General features: G+C 37.3%; 2 protein-coding genes across 2 annotated transcripts in view; one reads left to right on the forward strand and one right to left on the reverse strand.

Annotated features, from left to right (window-relative positions):
* The window catches only part of LOC105205801 (agrin), a 35,202-nt gene extending 24,421 nt beyond the window's left edge, over positions 1-10,781 (forward strand). Inside the window, exons 2-9 of the mRNA XM_011175316.3 lie at positions 3,891-4,007; positions 4,626-4,935; positions 5,346-5,489; positions 5,993-6,157; positions 6,345-6,509; positions 6,649-6,771; positions 7,226-7,402; positions 8,883-10,781. Coding sequence (XP_011173618.1) covers positions 3,891-4,007; positions 4,626-4,935; positions 5,346-5,489; positions 5,993-6,157; positions 6,345-6,509; positions 6,649-6,771; positions 7,226-7,402; positions 8,883-9,114 — 1,433 coding nt within the window. The 3' untranslated portion in view covers positions 9,115-10,781. The remainder of the gene's footprint in view (positions 1-3,890; positions 4,008-4,625; positions 4,936-5,345; positions 5,490-5,992; positions 6,158-6,344; positions 6,510-6,648; positions 6,772-7,225; positions 7,403-8,882) is intronic.
* Positions 1-15,588, reverse strand: part of LOC105205800 (apoptosis-resistant E3 ubiquitin protein ligase 1) — an 89,981-nt gene extending 74,393 nt beyond the window's left edge. Inside the window, exons 1-3 of the mRNA XM_011175313.3 lie at positions 15,348-15,588; positions 15,033-15,084; positions 12,522-12,561 (exon numbers count right to left, since the gene is read on the reverse strand). The gene's annotated coding sequence lies outside the window, so the exon portion shown is untranslated. The remainder of the gene's footprint in view (positions 1-12,521; positions 12,562-15,032; positions 15,085-15,347) is intronic.
* Between the last annotated feature and the right edge of the window lie 3,106 nt (positions 15,589-18,694).

Below are 18,694 nucleotides of genomic sequence, written 5' to 3' on the forward strand. Positions count from 1 at the left end.
GAAAAATCAAAAGTTGGAATTTTTATTTTATTGAAATATAGAGGAAGAGAGAGAAAAATGTGTAATTCTTAAAGCAATTATCATTTCAAGAATAATTACGTAAACGTACATGAAAAACGTAACGTCGTTTTAAAGTTCATTACGCGTGCGAAACACCTCGTGATGGAAATCCATTTCTTTTCAATTATTATTCCGATCTCGCGTAGCATAGTGAAAATGATGAAAGGCGCGGCGCATCAAGCGGCACAACTAAAAAAAAAATGAATGATCGATAGGCAGAGCGGGTTACAGGGCAGCGCGGTGCGATCGATTCCGCTGGCATACAATCGAAAGAGCGTCTGTAAACGCGTAGAGTAACAAGTTTCGGCTTTTCGAAAGATGACATCTTTCAGGAATTTCCATCCTTCCCCCCTTTCGATACTCGCGATGAAGTTAATTTAGATATCGCGATGCGAGACGTTGATAAATATGGTGGCGCGAGTCATTAAACGGTGCCGGGCCGATCGATAAATTGTAATCAACGTACTTATACTGCAGTTGCCCGTAAACTTGCTTCACGCCTGTCCGCGTGGCATGCGCTACGCGTAGCCGATGATGCGTGTGTCCCGATTTCCCACGGAACGCAAAGAATCCTGCTTCGGCCAGGTTGTCGGAGCGAGACGCGACGACGCTTTGTCGAAGGAGGTCGAAAACGACGGTCGAAAAAAAAAGCTGTTCGACCTCCCTTCGTCGAGAGAACGCCGGTTCTCGCGTAAATTCGACGCAAACACTCTTTTAAGTGGGATGGACGGGGCGGGCGGTTCACTTTCAGCCGCTGATTACAGTGCAATTTGCGAGATTAACAAATAACGCGTTAAACTCACCCCGCCGCGCTCTGGAGGCTCGGAGGATCGTAACCCGCGTAATAAAGCGCGCCTCGCGTGATATATTTCCTCGATACACGACGAAACCTCTGGTAACCGCGCCCTCGAACGCCCGATACATCCCTAACTGTAAAGTTCGATTTTATAATTTGTTATATATTATGCGATCCGGTATGGAACGAGTGCCGTAAATCCCGTGTGCTGTTGACCCGACGCTCGCTGGACCGAGACCAGCAGCGGCGGCGGCGACGGCGGCGGTGCGGACTTGCACACAGCAGATATCTGCCTCGGACGGTCAACCGGAAGTAATTAAGGTTTCGACAGAGAATCTCCTTGCGGATAAACGCCACGGCCAAAAAGAGCGACGACGAGAAAGAGAGAGAAAGAAACCTCTTCCCTCTTTCTCACTCTCTTCTCCCTCCCCACTCGTCGTTTCTCTTAAAGATGCATAGAACATACAGTCCTCGTAAAGTAAACGAGATTTGGAAATGTGTTTAATATTAACACTTCGAATAAACTATAAAAACTTAAATAATATTTCAGGAATATTATTTAATATAAAATAATATTGTAGCGCTTACAGGGGACAAAACCCTGCCCGTGCACAATAGCCCGTTAATCACCGCGATTTAATACCCCGCGCCTCGCATCCCTCGTGTATACTATAACACCGCGAAAGGCGATGTACCTACCGGTGATGTACAGCAGCCTTTACCTCTCGTAAAAACCCGCGACATCGCGCGCTAACATCCCGGGCTTTCGATATTTCCGCGTGACCTAGACACCTCTGCGATTACATCGACTCCCGCTTTGCCTTCATGACATCTGGCCATAAAGCCTTCTCGCGATCGAGAAGGTGGATTTTACGCGCGTCCACGTCTGCGATAAATATTCCTCCCTCCCTCCGTCCACGAGATTGTTTAATAATCGTTCAGGAATGCGTGAGTACATCTCGCTCGAGCACACCGTGTGATGCGTTTCATGAGCGGCACGTCGCGATCAGCTCAGCGCGCCTGATTGTGCCAGACCGATCTTATCCGATGTATCGCGCATTAAACGTTTCCGCGAGCACTCTCCCGCGTTCAGCTATTTAATGGACTTCCTATGTTCAATGGACTGCAATATCCTGAGATATTTCGAGCGATCGTTTTGTCAGATGGGGGAGCGATCCCGCATTGAGAGAGAGCAGCCCGCTTGTATTCCGTATTATGGGTAAACCATGTGTATGACTCACTTCCTCCACTTAGGCAGGTATTTGTTTTTTGCAAGTTGACTTTATACTTCCTCTCCGTGCCATGCCGGCCGCGTTACACATATGCTCGAGCATTATTATTATTATTATAATTATTATTACAATTATGTCATTACAATAATAGGCGCTCTCTTAATACGCGAGGTATGTGACGGCGCGAGGTTACCGCGATGGCGCATAACAAAACGAAGCACCTAACAGTAAATGTTATTACACTTTTTTTCTTTTCTCTCTTTTTTCTTCTTCTTTAATCAGAGTACCGTTGACGCTTAAACTTCGCTTTTCTAACAGTACTCGGGCGTAGAACACGTCTATTAAATGAGTGGGAAGACGTACAATTTAGTGAAAGATCGTAACCAGAGTACATTCCATGTTTATGGTAATGCGATGCCATTAAGATACTATTATCTTTGATTTCGATTCGATTGATATTACGAAGAATTTATCGCGCGTACTTTACACGTACCTGAACCGAATATGATCTATTTAATTTATTTTATTTTTGAGACCAATCTTGTATCAACGCGTGCCAGTTCTCATGCCGATTGTTTGTCAATTTCCAAAACTTTCCTATCATTTCTAAATCTTATAAATTATTCAAAAATTTGTGTACGTAATAGATAATTGTCTTCGTAAATTTGTTTCAACATTTCATAAATTTATCATTTTATAGAATTTAGAACAAAATTTAAAAGAATTGCTTCATTATATTTTTCTAATAAAGAGCACTATAATACCATCACTCCAACAGTAACATTATAATTTATACGATATGTATTCAATACTCTCTTATCAGTATAATGCTCTCATATTCTGGTATCTATTAAAAATTTTTATTTAGTAGATCATTTTTTTGTAATTATTGCTTAAAATTATTACAATTAAAAAAAATATAAAAAAAAATTTGATTAGAATTTGATTCGTAGTCAAATTAAATAAATTCAATTCGATTTTGAATTTGTTATCAAAGATTCGATTCAAATTAATTCACCCTTACAAATGTTTGATTCATACACTTCTGTAATGCACATACAATGTGATTTTTATAAAAACGTCTCATATATCCATTTTATCATAAAATTTTTGTTGCACGAAAAAGACACATTACCACAGGTTCTAATTCTCTAGCCTCTCTCCTTTCCTACTTCCTATAACACATTTGTTAAGCACTCTAAACTCGTAAAGCGTGTTTTGAAGTGATAAATTCAAAATTGAGCCTTATTTAAGGATGTAAAGGACATTTCTCAAAACGTTAAAAAAATTATGAAAAAATTACAGATTGTTTTGAAAGTATAAGCAATAATAAAATAAAAAAATAATAAAAGAATCTGAGTTTTTTATTTAAGTACTTCAAATATTCAAGATAATTTATGTAAAGTTTCATTGCGATCAGTTTTGTAAAACAAACAAAATTTATTTGTTTATTTACAAAATAACTAGACAATTACTATAAAACTTTGTATAAGTCATTTTGAATACTTAGAGTATTTACACCAAAAAATTGAGATTTTTCTTAAAATTGTAAAAAACAATTTATTTATTTTTAATAACAAATAGAGTAAATAAACTATAAAAATGTTATTAAATAAAAGTATAATCTTATTCACATAATTTTCACACACATGTACATAGTTTATTTAAAGTATTAATAAAATATGTACATTTCCAAAATGTCCGATACGTCTTTAATGCTGACAATGAGCCTTATTCGGCTCAAGTACTACAATCAACGCACATGTTACTCTCGTTGACGTTGGTCTATTTTTTTTATGCAGATTACGTGTCCGGTGCATGTCCCAGGATATGTCCGCCGAGTGGGGAGCCCGTTTGCGGCAGCGACGGTGTCATATACGCGTCGCAGTGTGAAATGCGGAAGAAGATGTGCGGAAAGGGTAAGGCGCTTTTAATTATAATAGTTATTATAGTAGCACACGCTCTGGTTCGCTCGTCGCAAGATTATAGTTTTTTTTTTTGCCTCCCTCCCCGAGACGCTAGACGTATATCACGGTAACTCTGTATGATTTCGTTATCCCGTTTTATATATTAACCGACCGTAAGAATAAGCGCGTAGGCCCATTAGTAGCGGTTTATCGAGAAATATGACCGCGGCGGGCGCACTTCAATTACAATCACGGAAATAACGCGACCTTCATACGCTCGGTCTTCATGCGATATTACCATGCTTCACGGCGCGGTCACGATAAAGAGATTCCTATCGTATTCTCTTTCTACCGGCGTATAGAAAGTAGCCTATGGTAACGAGGATCCGTTCATTTGTATAATAGATAGCCACGATAAATTATATCGCGGCTGCAAAACGAATCGCGATTTCCTAGAGCGTTGAAACGAACTATTTACGCGTTAGAATATCGGGCAATTTGTACTTTCGTAGTGTGAGGATGAGGACGGGGGTCGTGTGTATATATACTGGAGGTATCTCGTTTCGCTTGATGACCGGGCGAAATCTATCCACGTATCTCATTATTTCGCCGTCTGGTACGGTCATTTAGGCGTTACCGTGGCCACGGAGAAGACGGCTTGCCTGAGGTCATCCGGTAGCAAGTGCGAGCATCGCTGTCCGGGCGATCAGGATCCGGTATGCGGCACCGATGGGCGTACCTATCTGAACAAGTGCATGCTCAGGGTGGAGATCTGCCGGGTCGGCATCGAGCTGTCTCATCTCGGGCCCTGCAACAATATTTCGGCCCACAGGGAGAACTGTCCGGTCTCGTGCGATTACGCGCCGCTCGACGGACCGGTTTGCGGAAGCGACGGAAACGTCTACAAGTCCACGTGTCAGATGAAGCTGCTCACTTGCGGGTACGTCGAAGGTCGACCCCGGCAATTTACGGTTACGAGCGCGGCGTGAGCTACGAAGCTCGGAAATCTTTTCCAAACTACGGAAAACTATGCTTGATCTCTCCGCGTCTGTCGCGCATTTCTGTACAACGAGAATTTCTTTTTTCGCGCGATAAAGTTAGGCCCGTTATAATATCTATTCGTGTTTATGTTTATGTCTACATCTCACCTGTTATTTCTACTGTTTTTCGCATGAAAAAAAAATTACTGGCTTTATAAATACTGTAATTCACTGTAGACGCCGTTGCAGTCGTCTCTCTCCTCGTAAAACGTAAAATGCGTATTATTCTGTGGGAAGGAGAGTTTATTCTCTAAGTCTAACATAAAACTAGCTTGGCCGCAAAGCGATTTTGACTTTTTCCGTTTCACAGCCAAGGCGTCGTGCGTACGAATAAGAAGCACTGCCAGACCACAAGACATTGTCGTGAATCGTGCTGGCGTGGTGCTAAGCCTGCCTGCGGTAGCGACGGCATTTTGTACTCGAACACCTGCAAAATGCGGGCGAAGAATTGCGGGTAAGCGGCAAATCACCGGTGAATTCAATGTACAACTGGGACCGTCCACGGAGGATCTTCTAACAAAACTCTCGCGAGCTCTCGTAACCTACCCCATCCTTTCCTCTCACCGTTGTTCCCCATACGCACTTAATCATTCATGAATTGCCCTCCCCGTTCTCTTCGTTATAACTCCCAGCCCAACTCGAAGATCACTCACGAACCTCATCCTTCGCATCCTCTTTTCATCGAGACTTTTGTATAAATATTAGATTTGTTAGAACGCAAAGCAACTGCGCGACCTAACAATTCTCGATACTTGAATTTTCTCTTGGAACAATCCTATAAGCATACAATATTCCTAGAATATTATGTATTATTGAAAATAAAAATAATATTAAAATAATAGTCAGAGAATATTTTTAATATTATTTTAATATTGTGGGAATATTGTGTGTTGAATGTTAGATGTTCATTTTTACATGATATTCGTGGTACATTACTTTAATATTCGTGCTTTTTAGCAAGCACGTCTTCGAAGTGCCGATGTCGTTCTGCGTATCTCGGGAACGGACATCCGGAAGCAACGCGTGTCCTTTAGACTGCAAAAACGAGCCGGAAGTATCGATTTGCGGATCGGACGGAAACATATACAGAAACGAGTGCGAGATGCAAATGCTAAACTGCGGGTACGTATTATCTACCGTATGTAAATTGTAAACGTGTAATTCTCATTAAATTGACTTTGCAGAAAATAAGTGATCGTACAACTTATTAGCAACACTCTCTTTTTTTTAAAATTCAAGTTGCTCTTGCTTTCTTGTTACAAATAACCGGTCGTCAAACATGAGTCTTTAGCAAAGTGTTAATCAACAGGCATGCCAGAAGAAAGGTAACGGTAGTAGACTTTGAGAAGTGCAGATCCCGGCTAACAAAATGCATGAAGCAGCAGCAGAGGTGCGGAAGCGAAGTGGATCCGGTTTGCGGTAGCGACGCGAATACCTATCCAAATCAGTGCCATTTGAACGTAGCGGTTTGCCTGTAAGTTGCATTCATTTCGAGGGGACTAACAAATTTATCCTCGCGTCACGATAAAAGTGGCAAATTGTCTATTGCAAGCTCTAAAAAAAATATTGAATTGTCGACAAATTAATTTTCTCCGATGTTTAATGCGTTTTAGAAAGGGCATCCAAACGGCTCATGTTGGCGAGTGCACGACCTTGAAAGAGATCGAACACTGCCCCGAAGACTGCGCCGAAGTACCCGAGGAACCAGTTTGTGGAAGCGACGGCAACGTTTATCGGTGATTAAGAGCGTTATTCGGATTCCAGAACGTCCATCGCCGAACATTTTAAGGGCGCGTGCACCTCAAACGGGTCGCTCGACACGAGGGCCCTCGGGCCCTTTTCATAACATCTTCTAGTCTGATATCCGGTTCTGATCGTCAATCGAGCAAGATAAATTTATTTTTATCAATTCCAGTTTCCGAGATCTTGCTACATAAATGTACATCCATAATCTCTCATAGTTGAACATCCGAGATAAAATTATTTCTGATCATGTCAGGTGCAACGATAGAGGCTTCCGCGGAATAAAATCGAAACATTTGTGCTCTAACATTTTTTTCTTAAATACGAGTCGAGCTGAACGTAATGTGTTATAACAACGCAACGATTAAATAACGCGGCCGCGGATCGTTCCTCCTGCGGAAACCGATATTTGCGGATACGTCATGCGTGCACTCGTATGCATTTTAGGTCCCTCTGCCATCTGCAACGAGAGACCTGCGGCCAGAGGGTGGTTCAAGTTCCGGCACAGCATTGTCGTACCACCGCGCTATGCAACCAGATTTGCAGTGGGGAACGTCAGTTTGTTTGCGGTTCCGATAACAAGCTTTATCGCAACGAGTGCGAGATGAAGAGGGACAATTGCGGGTAAGCCACGAATGTTGTGTTTGCTTTGTTTTACTGAAGCATAAAAAGCATTTGTTCGAGAAGTGCACGATTAGTGGGTACTTTTAATGAATTAATCCCAGAGCACTCCTCAAAGGAGCTCTCGAGAAGTGGACAATTGCACGGGATAATTGAATCTTATTAAGTCTCCTCTTCTCTTTGTAGCGGCATTTAAATAATTAATAATAGAAAGTAAATTAAATCGCTGCTAATTGTGGCGACAGGCAGGGTAATAACGAGTAATAAACAAAAATATTATCCTGACAAAGGTATTTAAACTGTTACTTCATCTTGCGAAATGCTTGGATCTTATTAGACTGTCTCCTGTTAATTGTAGATAAAGTTGCGAGATGAAATGAACACTTTTAATTCTCTTTTTAAAGAGGAAGGAGAACTTCAATTTCCTTTTTATTCGATCAAGCTTTCTACTGTCAAGGAAAGTAATTAAATTACCTAAGAATAATTTAGTGACGTTACTTCAATTTCAAGCATATAATCTTCATTCTGGTTTAGTAAAAACAAAAAAAAGCGCCTCTGAAATAATTTCATTACCACGTTGGAAGTAAGAAAGCTAATTATTCAAATTCGATTATTCTATTTATTCAGAAGCGACTAGAGAGCGGCGGCGCGTTTCGTGCCGCGCATATAATTTTGTTGACCGCGATCGTGCCTCTTCCCGATATAATACTTTCCATAGACTTTCATTACGCCCGATCGCGCCATTGAAACACATCCGAAGTAGAGGAGATCGCCTAAGAAACTGGTCCTCGAGAAACGGTTAATCTGAGCCGGTATCGCGTGCGTGTCCGATGAAAGTCCGTGAGTGATTCAGTCGACGAGCCATTCCATCACATCTTTATGGAAATAATAAACCACCTCTATCGCGCCGCATACCAGCAGGATGTTTTTGAACCCGCTGTTCAAATACGCGAAAGGAAAGTATCCTACTTCGGTAAGGTGAATTGAACACAATCGCGCGCAATCTCGAAAGTAGAAATTGTCGGTGCCTCCGCGCGCGGCCCATTTTCCCAAAGAAGTCATTTTCTATTTTCGACCGCTTTCTAACGCACGCTTTACCAGCCTATACTCATGCCAAATAATCCCTAATAATAAAAAATGTAAAATGATAAACGTACAGGCTATTGTGTGCAGTATAAGGATTAATCAAAATCCGTTACCCAAACTCCCCGAAAGATGTAATTCTAATGATGTTTCGTAAATCGTATGTATGTAAGTCGAGTTTATCGGTAAAACTGACGACTCCAACATCGCTTGAAGGTGTCTAAAAACATTTTAAGGACATATTTCCCAAAATAATCTTAAAGACGTCTAAATCATCTGACTGTAGACTTTATGTTGTCTGAGTACTTCCTACTGCCCGAAGTAAAATAATTCGATTTTTTTACTTTAATAATACGGTGTTTCAAACACAAAACAAAAAAAAAATATATTTTGATTCTAGGAAACACGTGTACGTGGTGCCTATGAAGAGGTGTGTCCAGGGCTTCCTGTTTCGCGGCTGCCAGAAGATCTGTCCACCTTATTACGACCCGGTTTGCGGCACCGACGGCATGACGTACAGCAACGAATGCTTCCTGGAGATCGAGAACTGCCGCAGCAGAAGTCTCGTCACGAAAAAGTATCACGGAGTGTGTGGGCAGCCGACGGAGGAGCCGAAAAATTATCTCTATTAAGCTCGACTGAGCTGGCACAGTGATACGAGAGAGAGAGAGAGAGAGAGAGAGAGAGAGAGAGAAAGAGAGAGAGAATAAAAAAAATCGATCGACAAGATTAATTTGGCTTACATCTCCCAAGTTTTGAGAAGCGACAATTACCATACATTGATTCGTCATGTATCACGTCATGTATCGAGTCGTGTAGTATTTAAGTTTCGCTCGGCTCGCATTAACCACCTGCAAATTCGATGAATTTCAATCGATCGAGTACTCGGGCTGTACGAGCGTAACGTTCGCGACTCTAGACTGATAAGCGCGTGATGAAGAACCGTTCACGTGAATTTCGGATACTCGATCGTCCCCTTCCCCCTCACCCCCTGCCCCTGACGATCCAAAACGCGCGCCGAATTTTCACGGGGAAAAAACGCGCTCGAGGGAAACGAGCATCTTGCCAGTTGCAGTCCGGATTGTTATCGTATTGTTACTGCTATTTCTACGATAATAGTACCGCGATTGCCGATCCCTTCTCGGACAGCCGCGCATCAGCAAACTCTCATCCGCAAACAGCGAAATTATGGTTCGCAAGCAAACCGTTATTGTACATGGCAGGACGAATATCGTCCAAATTATTTTAAGAAACTGTCTTTTTTTTCTTCTCTTTTTTTTTTTAATCGGGAAAGGGTCGCCAGTCGCGCATCGATGTAGTCCTTTCTTCGCACTTGACGATATAGACTCATTATTATTTATTATAGCATTAATCATTGCATACGATGCGATTCCATCTCTTTTTTTTTTATAGACACGCTCGTCGTTTCGATTATGACTATTAATGTGTCGACGTGGCGTTGTCAGAGCGTATTCACGTTGGGTTGGAAGGAATGTAATATCTTTTATCTTAAAAATAACTACTTTTTATCTTAAAAATAAAGCTTTCTTCATATTTTAAAACGGCTTTAAACAGTGATGTAATGATCGCTGTTTTCTGTACAATCTTTGCCATCTTTCGGGCAACTGCATAATACTTCGCGCGTAGAACTCGGGCATTTTCTCAGTGAATAAAAATGGTTAAAAATTATTTTTGCAGCTCTCTAGAATGTTGCAATATTGCAATATTTTTTTTCCGGTAGTTTAAAGAAACATGAGACTTAGTGCTGTCCTGATGGAATAAAACACTTTTTCTAATCACCAGTTCTACATTCGATTTCTACACACTCAATAATGCTTAGAGATTACAGCTGTCACAATTACGTCGTCTGAATTAAAGTTTTCTTCTAATAAAACACATTAAAGTCATCTAGAAAAAATATGACATTACTTTCCTTCCAACCCAATATTTAAGGGAATATTGTGCTATTACATCTCCCTCCCGACATGTGATGTGTATTCGTATATTATTATAATTATTATCATTGCAGTTTTAATTTATTATCGAGTATGCGAGAATTCCTTTTTTGTATCGACACTAACACTGTATACGCTTCCAATGTCAATAATAAATCATATATGTATATTTTAAGATATAAAAGCTGCGTAAATTATACGCGTAATAATTAATCGTATCGAAAATGACGTGTTATTTATTTATATTTACTTCTATTAAGATTGAGAAATCTAACTTTGGAGCGCAATTATGACACTTTAATGATATACATGTGTATCAAGGATTAATACATACAATGATATAATTTGGCTGAGTTTAATTCCTGTTGAAATAGCACGTGAAAAAAAGAACTTAAGCAGACCCGATAGAATAAATCACTAAAATTGTTGGTGTTGAAAATAAAAATTATTGAAATATTATTGAATATATTTCAGCATAAATAACACTTATTATAGACAAATACCATAAATTCTAAAAACAAATAAAAAAACAAAAATGTTAGAAAAATAATAAAACAGAAATAATAAAAATATTGTAAAGTTTTTAATTAAGTTTTTCTTCTACTTAAATATTTGCAAGTGAATTATGATACAAATGTTTAATGTTTACAAAATATTATACAAATTATTATACAAAAAATTGTAATTTTAAATATTTATAATATTTAAAATTTTAAAAGTCTTTTAAAAAGAATAAAATTATTTATTTATTTATAATTTCAAAATTTGCTTGAAATATTTTTATTCTGATCTACTTATATATAGTATTCATATATTAAAAATCTTGCTGAATAATTTTGTTAAATTCAGCGCGTTCATTGATTTTTATTTTAAACTTTATGAATTTTTTATAATTATTTTAACGTCTTGTATTAAATTCTTATTAAAATATTAATAAAATAATACTGAAAATAAATTAATTGAAAGATTGTTCATATACGATTCAGTAATATTTCAATGTTGTTCAAAACGATTTCAGTAAAATATTTTCATCAAAGTAGTGTTTCGTATTTTATTTTAATGAACAAATATAAGAAACATATCTAAAAATGAGTGACCAAACTTTGATTAATTTAATCGACAATTAATATTGTTATCAAGCAACATCTATGGTATTTTAATTAATACAATATAGAAAAACAGAATTAATAATTCTTTTGTTTAATATATAATAAAATTAAAGAGCTGAGGAGCGGCAGATTATACATCTGGAAATTTTGATATAAACAATTTCTCTCGAATTAATTGTCAATTAAATTAATCGAACTTTCCTTTCCATTTATACATAAAAAAATTTTGAAGTTATAATTACATACTCATTTGTCCAAAAAGAGTTAATATTTTGTAGTATCTACATCTTTAAATAATTTTAATTAGCAAAGCAAAATTATGAGAAATAAATTAAAACGTTCAACAGAAGTGAAATTACCCATAGACAATGAAAAAGAAAAGTTAATAATGTTAAAGTAAAAAATAAAAAGATAGTTATAATTCGTGTGAAAAAAATAATTGCATCAGTGAATTAAATCTATGCTTATTTTTTATACATATAACCGAAGGTTGGCAGCAGTCGTAATAAATGATATAATTAGATCTTTATAAAATATAAAAAATTGTATAATCATAAAGATCGATTTTTAATTTTTTTAATTTAATTTTTTAAATTAATTCTTTATTATTTAAGTATTAGCAATTATTTCCTGGAATGATTTTTCATTCTAATATTTTTATTAGATTGATACAATAAGTGCACCTCATTTATATAAATTTATAATATAAATACATATTAAAATTAATTTCTAGTAAACACATAATTACATTACTTTAGCAAATTAGAAAGCAGTTCAAAAAGAAAAACTTTGAACACAATAAATAAAAAATTAAAAACCAATCAAGACCAATATTTTGCTGCTAGTCATTTATAAAAACTCGTAAGTCAAGATTTTTAAAAAATAAATATTTATTATTTCATATTTTTCTGTTAAAAAATGTTTTTAACAACTTAAGCAAAAATTGGCTTCAAAAATATACATAGTATCACTTACCGACACTGATGCACAACAACAAAGTTGAAACTGCATTAATCTGTAACAATAATAAATATAACCAAGTTAAAATAATTATTGTATCATAAATCTTTGGCGTATAATTTTATTAGCAAATTACTTCTACGCATATTCATGTATATGTCACACTTACATAAACTTTGAAGGTACAATAAAATTAAGAAAAGAGGGACTTATTTTTCAAACTTTGCAGGTGACTTCCACATGCTACCCAAAAATTGTGTGCAAAGTTTTAAAAATGAGTAACATAAACTATAGCTTTTCAGTATTTTATAGTAGTTTATATCAGAACTCAGCCTTTTATTTGATCGTCTACATGACCACATCTTGGTTCTAGGTTCTAAGTAACTTCCATATGCTAGTTAGGATGTGTGCGCTGAGTTGTAAGAATGAGTCCCTTTTAAAAGGAAAGATGTGAGCAGACTAATTTGGAAGACTTCTTTGAAATAAATTTTTTATAACTTTTTCTAAGAGGGACTTATTCTTCAAACTTTGCAGACGACTTCCACACACTACTTAGAAATTGTGTACAGTTTTAAGAATGAGTCCCACTTAGAAAGAAAGTCATGAACAAATTAATTTTAAAGGTTAAGTTTCACATGTTTTTTCTTCAAAATTAATTTGTTCACTTGACTTTCTTTCTAACAGAGACTCGTTCTTAAAACTACACACACTTTCTGGGTAGTATGTGGAAGTCGCCTGCAAAGTTTAAAGAATAAGTCCTTAGAAAAAAAGTTAAGAAAAATTTATTTCAAAGATTTACACTCTTTGAAATTAATTGCTCACATCTTTTCCTTCTGGGAAGGATTCATTCTTACAACTCAGCGCACATATCCTGGCTAGTATGTGGAAGTGACCTGAAACCTGCAACCAAGAAATGGTTAAGTAGATGATCAAATATGACAGACTGCGTTCCAATATACACTAGCAGTATTGAAAATCTATAGATTATGTCACAAATATTGTAGACTTTTAGTACTGGCAGTGAATGTCAGTACGTAACCATATATGCAAGAACGCAGAAATACAATAATTAATAAAATGTTTACCAAACTGCCCCACGAATGCCACCTTCTGGATGGAAGTCTGCTGACAACTCGTTTCGTTGTTTTCGAATACACACGTTAATCGTACACACGACCGGAGAATTTGGCACTCTCGATATTACGCTGATATTTCATCACACACGATCGCAAACGCGAATAAAAGACAAAATGCACGCGAGAGTATGAACAGGCAATACATTGCGAAAAAGACCAACTGGCCAATGCGTCACGATACCTGAGACAGTGGCGAGTCGTTTGAACGGATACACGCGTAAATAGAAACGAGACAAATTCACTCCCGATTGCAAATCTTGTACTCAATATGATCGCACGATGACTAGTAACGATTCACTTGACATTCGCGATATTCTACTGCGTAGATGAAGCATTCTGTTCCAGCGAATACGACTGCGTACGAACTCGACAAAGCTATGCCACAAGAACACACGATACACGCGATTACGAAAGAGAACGATCACTTCTGCATGTGACACTGCGATTCACGACTATCAGAATACTCGTCCGCAATTACATCGACACACTCGAGACTGTATTTGTACATAATTCGGGTTTGGAACATGCGAGAAGCACGAAGATGCTTTGTTGCAACGTCCGACAACCGGCGAAACAGTAAACGAACATGGCGCAGGGTCACGTAGTATTGCGTATATCACGGTGGCACTAGTGGCGCTGCGACGCCGGAGCAGCGACAGCTCAACGACGATTGCCGAACGGCGACGGAGATGGCCGAGCCGCCGCGCGCCGAACGTGAGTAGTGGGGGTAGTGGGGGAAGCGTCTGGCGGACTAGACTAGACGGCACGTGATGCGTAGTACGTCGCGGCGTGGCATGTGTGGCCTTGTCGAACGTTGACCTTACGCCGCGATTAACAGCTCGTTCGTCGGTTAGCAACGTGCGCCTCAGCTAACGCAGTCTCAACTCAACGATTTTATACTGTTAGTGAGATCTACTTGCGTCGCATCGATTTCTCGTATTACGGACTCTTGTATCATTTGTTAAATCTGCACTTACGCGTACCGATCCCGGTGAAAATAGTATGTTTATTAAACATTTATTGCAGCGTTTATGAGATGTTTTCGTTGATAAAATCTCGCGTTATCGTACCTTTTAACTTTAGTTTCGAGAGTGTAGTGCAAAGTATCTGCTTTCAGTCATGATCTGCTTTCGCGAGTGCTATATAAAAAAAAATATTGTGTCTTTGATATTAAAAATTCGGACAATCTGATAGGGGAATGAGACCTCAGGACTTCAATGAAAGGAGGAAAAGGCCTAGTAGAAACATCGAGCATGGGCGGAGCAGCATGTGGTAAATATAATTTATTTATATCTTATGTGCGGAAGCGTTGATTATTTTTTAATTGAATATTTAGAATATAAAAATTAGAAAAAGAAATTTTACAAATAAAATTTGATTTTTTACTCACAAATCTGATACGCAACGGAACGGAGTTATTCAGCCACGAAGCTGCGATGATACTGTAACATACAAATATATTTAAAAATTATAACTACACTCAAAATAATCAATATTTGAAAAATTTATTTTTACACGCACGTCAAATTTTCAAAATTCGTTTTTCAATTAGCTATTTAATAATGCAATCATATCCGAAAAATACCTTTACAAAATTCAATTAAAATTTTATTTGAATTTTTTATTTCTTTAAGTATTTATTTTTTTTATTGAGATAAAACTGGATAAAAAAGGCTATTAATTTTAAATAAAAAGTTATATATACCTTAAGGTTGCTCCGCTGGAGCTCGATGTGCCAGACCTCCTCTCTCCCAGACCTCCTCTTCTCAAATCCGGGTTGTCGAGCCCCGTCGTCCCGTTGCACTCACGGAACACTCGCGTTAAATATTAAAATACTAAAATTGCGCCCGAGGACTAATTAAGTCCTATTACTTAAACGGCACTCCCGGAAAAAACGCGCGACGCGACAAACCGGTTACGATTCGTTTATTTAAATATTTATATTATCGACGAGTATACGTCAGTTTTATAAATCGAAAGAATAAGGTCGCTGAAGCAAATAAAAAATTAATTTTGAGGTATATATTTGAAAATATCTATAAACCCGACCAAATCATTTCATCTAGCTGTATGTAAAAACCAAATAATTCGAGTAATGACGAATCATCGACATGGACGAATTGATTACAATTGACTTAAAAAATAAAAAAATTTCTAATATGTTTTTTTATCGAAGAGATGTGTGTATTCTAAAGAAAGAAAGTTACAAAAAATCATGTTTAATAATATAATAAAAATGATAAATATAATTTTTAAAGACGATTACTTGTTACCTCAGAATATCATATTAGTCAATATAGGAGTCTGCTCTCCTAAGTTCTATCTACTTGAGCTCGTATAATATCTGGAAATGTAACTACAACAGGTTATTTATGTTTGTAGCTCAAATAATGTGATACAGTAAAAATATAAATAAATAAAAGATATTCACAAAATTTTATGCTCTTGCTTATATAATAAGAAAAATAATCTGATTATATTAAAAAAACTTAAATGATTAACTGTTTTTTGTAAAACCAGAAGCAGAATTTTTGATAATCATAATAGGACTTTGGTTAAAATAATCTGACCGTTTGACAGATTTAACTATAATTTGGTAATTCCTACAAGATTTCTGATTCGTCCGTTACTTGAATAGACGTCTTGGTTGACTCTACCAGATTTCCAAATGATGCAACACGATCTTTTTCTAGTGATAAAGTTTAACTTTAAAAAAATCATTTTATATCTATGCAAGTACCTAAATTTCTGTCACGTGCAACAGACATCGCTTGTTACGCAATTCGCGAAATAGCAATTTAGCGGTGGATACGGGATCGACAGTGAGCAAAAGAACGATTTAATAATTCGCGTTGGATACGGGATCGATAGTGAGCTCGTTGCGAATGAATTCTCCCTTTTGTGTCACGTTTAACACACGTCTAACGTCGACTAAGCTTTCTCAACCACGATTCATACGACACTTGTATTTTTTACAAGCCATAGTCGCAGGCAGCAAGTCACTTAAAGGAGACGCACTTTCTGGGGTGCTTTTGTCAACCCGCGACATGCTCACAAATCGTGGTTGATTCAGCTGATCGGCCGGTTAGACGCTAGATCCAATGAGACATAGTCACACTGAACCGATAACGTGACGAAAAGTTAGAGTAAACATTGCAATGGTCTCCGATACCGAATCGTACCCCTTAATAATACATGTGCCCAATCGAACGCGAAAATTAATTTTTGGGTGAATCACAATGTCTAATGCACTTACCACGTTGATGGAAAAAATTCCTAAATGTTACTGAATGTTTATTAAAATTTAGTAATTTTTCTCTCAGTACACGAAAAGCTGAAAAAAAAGAAATATACACCGAAAATCAAAGAATTTCTACTTTTAACAAATTATTTCATATTTCTGCGAGCATCTACTTCGTGGCACGTGCAAGAGACATTGCTTATACGCGAATCGCGAAAGAACGATTTAATAATTCGAACGCGTTGGATACGGGATCGATAGTAAACTCGCTGCGAATGAGTTCTCCCTTTTGTATCACGTTTAACACACGTCTAACGTCGACTAAGCTTTCTCAACCACGATTCATATGACACTTGTATTTTTTACAAGCCATAGTCGCAGGCAGCAAGTCACTTAAAGGAGACGCACTTTCTGGGGTTTTGTTAACCCGCGACATGCTCACAAATCGTGGTTGATTCAGCTGATTGGCCGGTTAGACGCTAGATCCAATGAGACATAATCACACTGAACCGATAACGTGACGAAAAGTTAGAGTGAACATTGCAACGGTCTCCGATACAGAATCGTACCCCTTAATAATACATGTGCCCAATCGAACGCGAAAATTAATTTTTGGATGAATCACAATGTCTAATGCACTTACCACGTTGGTGGAAAAAATTCCTAAATGTTACTGAATGTTTATTAAAATTTAGTAATTTTTCTCTCAGTACACGAAAAGCTGAAAAAAAAGAAATATACACCGAAAATCAAAGAATTTCTACTTTTAACAAATTATTTCATATTTCTGCGAGCATCTACTTCGTGGCACGTGCAAGAGACATTGCTTATACGCGAATCGCGAAAGGACGATTTAATAATTCGTACGCGTTGGATACGGGATCGATAGTAAGTTCGCTGCGAATGAGTTCTCCCTTTTGTGTCACGTTTAACGCACGTCTAACGCCGACTAAGCTTTCTCAACCACGATTCATACGACACTTGTATTTTTTACAAGCCATAGTCGCAGGCAGCAAGTCACTTAAAGGAGACGCACTTTCTGGGGTGCTTTTGTCAACCCGCGACATGCTCACAAATCGTGGTTGATTCAGCTGATCGGCCGGTTAGACGCTAGATCCAATGAGACATAATCACACTGAACCGATAACGTGACGAGAAGTTAGAGTGAACATTGCAACGGTCTCCGATACCGAATCGTACCTTATAATTAATTACATATGTGTCCAATCGAACGCGAAAATTAATTTCTGGACAAATCACAATGTCTCTTACACTTACCACGCTGAGAGAAAAAATTCCTATATTTTAATAAATATTTATTCGAATATTTCTGTGGAAATATTTATTTACAGTACATAAATATTTATTGTAGTAGAAGAAATAAAACTTGAATTTAATTAATGGTTCTTCTACTAAATAAATATATATTTACATTTATTAAATATTTCATTATTAATATTCAAATAAATATATATCAAAATTCAATAATTTTTCTCTCAGTACGCAAAAAGCTGAAAAAAATAAATTATACTTAAAAAATAAAAACAAAATTAGCATTAAAAAAGCATTTTATATTACTACGAACATCTTCTTCGTGACACGTGTAAGAGACATTGCCTGCTACGCGATTCGCGAAATAACCATTTAACAATTCGAACGCGATAGATACGGGTTCGATAGTGAGCTCGTTCAGAATGAGTTCTGCCTTTTTTCACGTTTAACGCACATCTAACGTCGACTAAACTTTCTTAACCATGATTCGTACGACACTTGTATCTTACAAGCCATAGTCGCAGGCAGCAAGTCGCTTA

This window comes from Solenopsis invicta, chromosome 5 (genome assembly GCF_016802725.1).
Source record: "Solenopsis invicta isolate M01_SB chromosome 5, UNIL_Sinv_3.0, whole genome shotgun sequence".
Classification (NCBI taxonomy): Eukaryota; Metazoa; Arthropoda; class Insecta; order Hymenoptera; family Formicidae; genus Solenopsis; species Solenopsis invicta.